The 2,406-nt window shown below is 32.5% G+C and overlaps 1 protein-coding gene across 1 annotated transcript; it reads right to left on the reverse strand.

Annotated features, from left to right (window-relative positions):
* Window positions 1-1,252: 1,252 nt before the first annotated feature.
* LOC106127063 (uncharacterized) lies at window positions 1,253-2,170 on the reverse strand. The gene has a single exon (XM_013325007.1). The coding sequence runs from the start codon at window positions 2,022-2,024 to the stop codon at window positions 1,278-1,280; it is 747 nt and encodes a 248-aa protein (XP_013180461.1). The 5' UTR covers window positions 2,025-2,170; the 3' UTR covers window positions 1,253-1,277.
* Between the last annotated feature and the right edge of the window lie 236 nt (window positions 2,171-2,406).

The following is a 2,406-nucleotide window of genomic DNA, read 5'->3' on the forward strand; positions in this document are numbered from 1 at the left end:
TTAACAAAAATATTATCAGATATGCGCGTTGATGTCTTATCTTGAAGTTGTCTTACAAAACAATTTCGAAATTAAAAATCCTCATGTTTTATGATTCCAAACAAATATTTACAGACCTCATCTCAATCAGAACATCTGGGGTCTTACTAGCTTGATTAAAGCTGGCAAATTAAGCATGTATCGCCCTCTTGGTAGTCAATTAACAAAATGTGCCTGTAGAGAACTCCACTATGCCCGTCTCATGCCGCCTCATAAATTGACAAAGTGTCCAACTCTCATGAGCAACTGGAATAAGTTTCTGCTTACGGTCAGTGCGCCAAAATGATAAGAACATACGGGATTATATATTACTATCGACCTGCTTTATATTTAAAAAAATTCATTTGTTTTATTGTTCCATATTTAAATTTCGTCTTTATTTATTATTAGATTGGGTTCAGGTTCTAATTTTAAAATACATTAAGATCATATTCTTAGCCATAATGAATTCAAATCGATTTTATTTTATAGTTTAATTTGATTCCATCTACATAATCCTTTTGTTTCTAATTTAATAACAGCTCTTTCTTAGTTCTTTCATCCATGTTTTGCGTGATATCAACCCGTAAGTTCTATGGCCGTGGTCCGCAGACGATGGCCAGTGATTTAGCGGGCAACTTGGCCGTTGTCCTACTGCTCCTACAGTACCGCTGCTCGCTTAATGAACCATGAATTTATATTTGTTATGCGCTTTCCAGGTAATTAACTAAAATATGTAAGCCACGCCCATGCCAGAAACAAGCATCATAGATTTTATAACGAGAAAAGTTGACTAAGGAACGCTTAACATCACTAGGTGTGGTTTACTAAGGGCGTCCTATAAATTAAAAAATGTACACTGTTGTTCCTTAATCTATTCTGAATGAGCCAGTGAGACTATAAATGTTATTTGACAAAGTTCCTAAGCACAAGAAGAAATCAAATTATTATTAAATAATTTGTGAGATAAATAAAAACGCATGAAGTTTATTAATTCCTTTAATTCACAAAAACAATTAAGAATTTTATAATTTAACAATAATTACTAGTGTTATTATATGTTTTATTAAAATTTTAATCAAAGACAGTTAAACAACATTTATTAATGATTTTTTAATATAACTTATGTACAAATAGTACTAGCATGCATTACATTATACAAAACAAAAGTGGACTATCTTAAATTAATTAAATATCTACATGCAATTAGGTATTTTAATTAATTTTTAAATATAGAACTACCTAACCTTTATATAAAATCAATTATGTTCCAGAGTTCGCTTCTTCCAGAACTCAGCTAAATCTCTAAACTTCTCACAGCACTGTCGTTGTCGCCTCGGACTGCAATACATTGAAGGCCTGTTCAAAACAATACTAAATTTCCTCACTAACGTTGTAACCGATTCTCTCGTCGTATCATCAACGTCTTCAATAGAAGCGATTGAAGAATTAAAATCATTAAATGCCTGGTCTATGAATCTGCTTATGTCTTCACTGTCACATTTCTCTATATTCGATTTTAGAACCGTATCATCAAAAGAGAAATCACCACTAGACATACTGCATTTGACAACTTCAGGAATATCACTCTTACGTATCGTACTAGTCACTGTTAACTTCTCAATCGATTTGAAATAATCGTCTATCTTGTCGCATATCTCTTCAACCGAACCAGCTGACATTATTTGTCCATTGACGAAGTAAAATTGCTTCGTAGATTCCCTCGATCTATTGTTTTGCAAATCATTCAAAAAGTCTTTGTAATCCAGACAGGAATTGGTTGATCTTTTCGATAGCTGTCTTCCAATTTTCCTTCTTACCTTTTTGAAGAGAAATGATGAATCGAATGTTGTCTTCTTCAAATCTAAAGTACTGAACATTGACTTGAGATACGGCGGTTGATCGTCTTCAGTATCTAGGTCTATTGGTTTGCCCCATTCTTCGTCCAGTTTCAGCCATTCTTCGTGGTCGGATAAAATGTCGTCGACATCGAATAATCCACTCATTTTAACACTTTGGTTAGATTATAAAATAACTTGTCGGTGCAAAAGTTCGTAATTGACTGTTACCAAATTGTTGATGTTATATAATATAGATAAATATCGTTGTCTCTTTCGTTTGTTTGCTCGCAATCGTAATAGTATTCGAGGAAAGATGTGTTTGTCCCGTTTTGAATGTAATTTACTAATGAGTTAGCGTGAGAACAAAAATAGAGGGTAATCGGATAAAGATACCATTGATTGCTATCGAACGTTTTGTTTGTCGACATTGTAAACATATTAATTTAATACTAAGAACAAGTCCAGATAATTCTATATTGTTAGTAGATAAAATATTTCCAATTATGTATACAGTTAGCGGTGTAAATAAGTATAATTTTTAATTTTT

This window comes from Papilio xuthus, unplaced genomic scaffold (genome assembly GCF_000836235.2).
Source record: "Papilio xuthus unplaced genomic scaffold, Pxut_1.1 DF824888.1, whole genome shotgun sequence".
NCBI lineage: Eukaryota > Metazoa > Arthropoda > Insecta > Lepidoptera > Papilionidae > Papilio > Papilio xuthus.

Coding starts and splice junctions, on each gene's coding strand:
- LOC106127063 (XM_013325007.1), bottom strand. CDS start 2,024: ATGAGTGGATTATTCGATGTCGACGACATTTTATCCGACCACGAAGAA.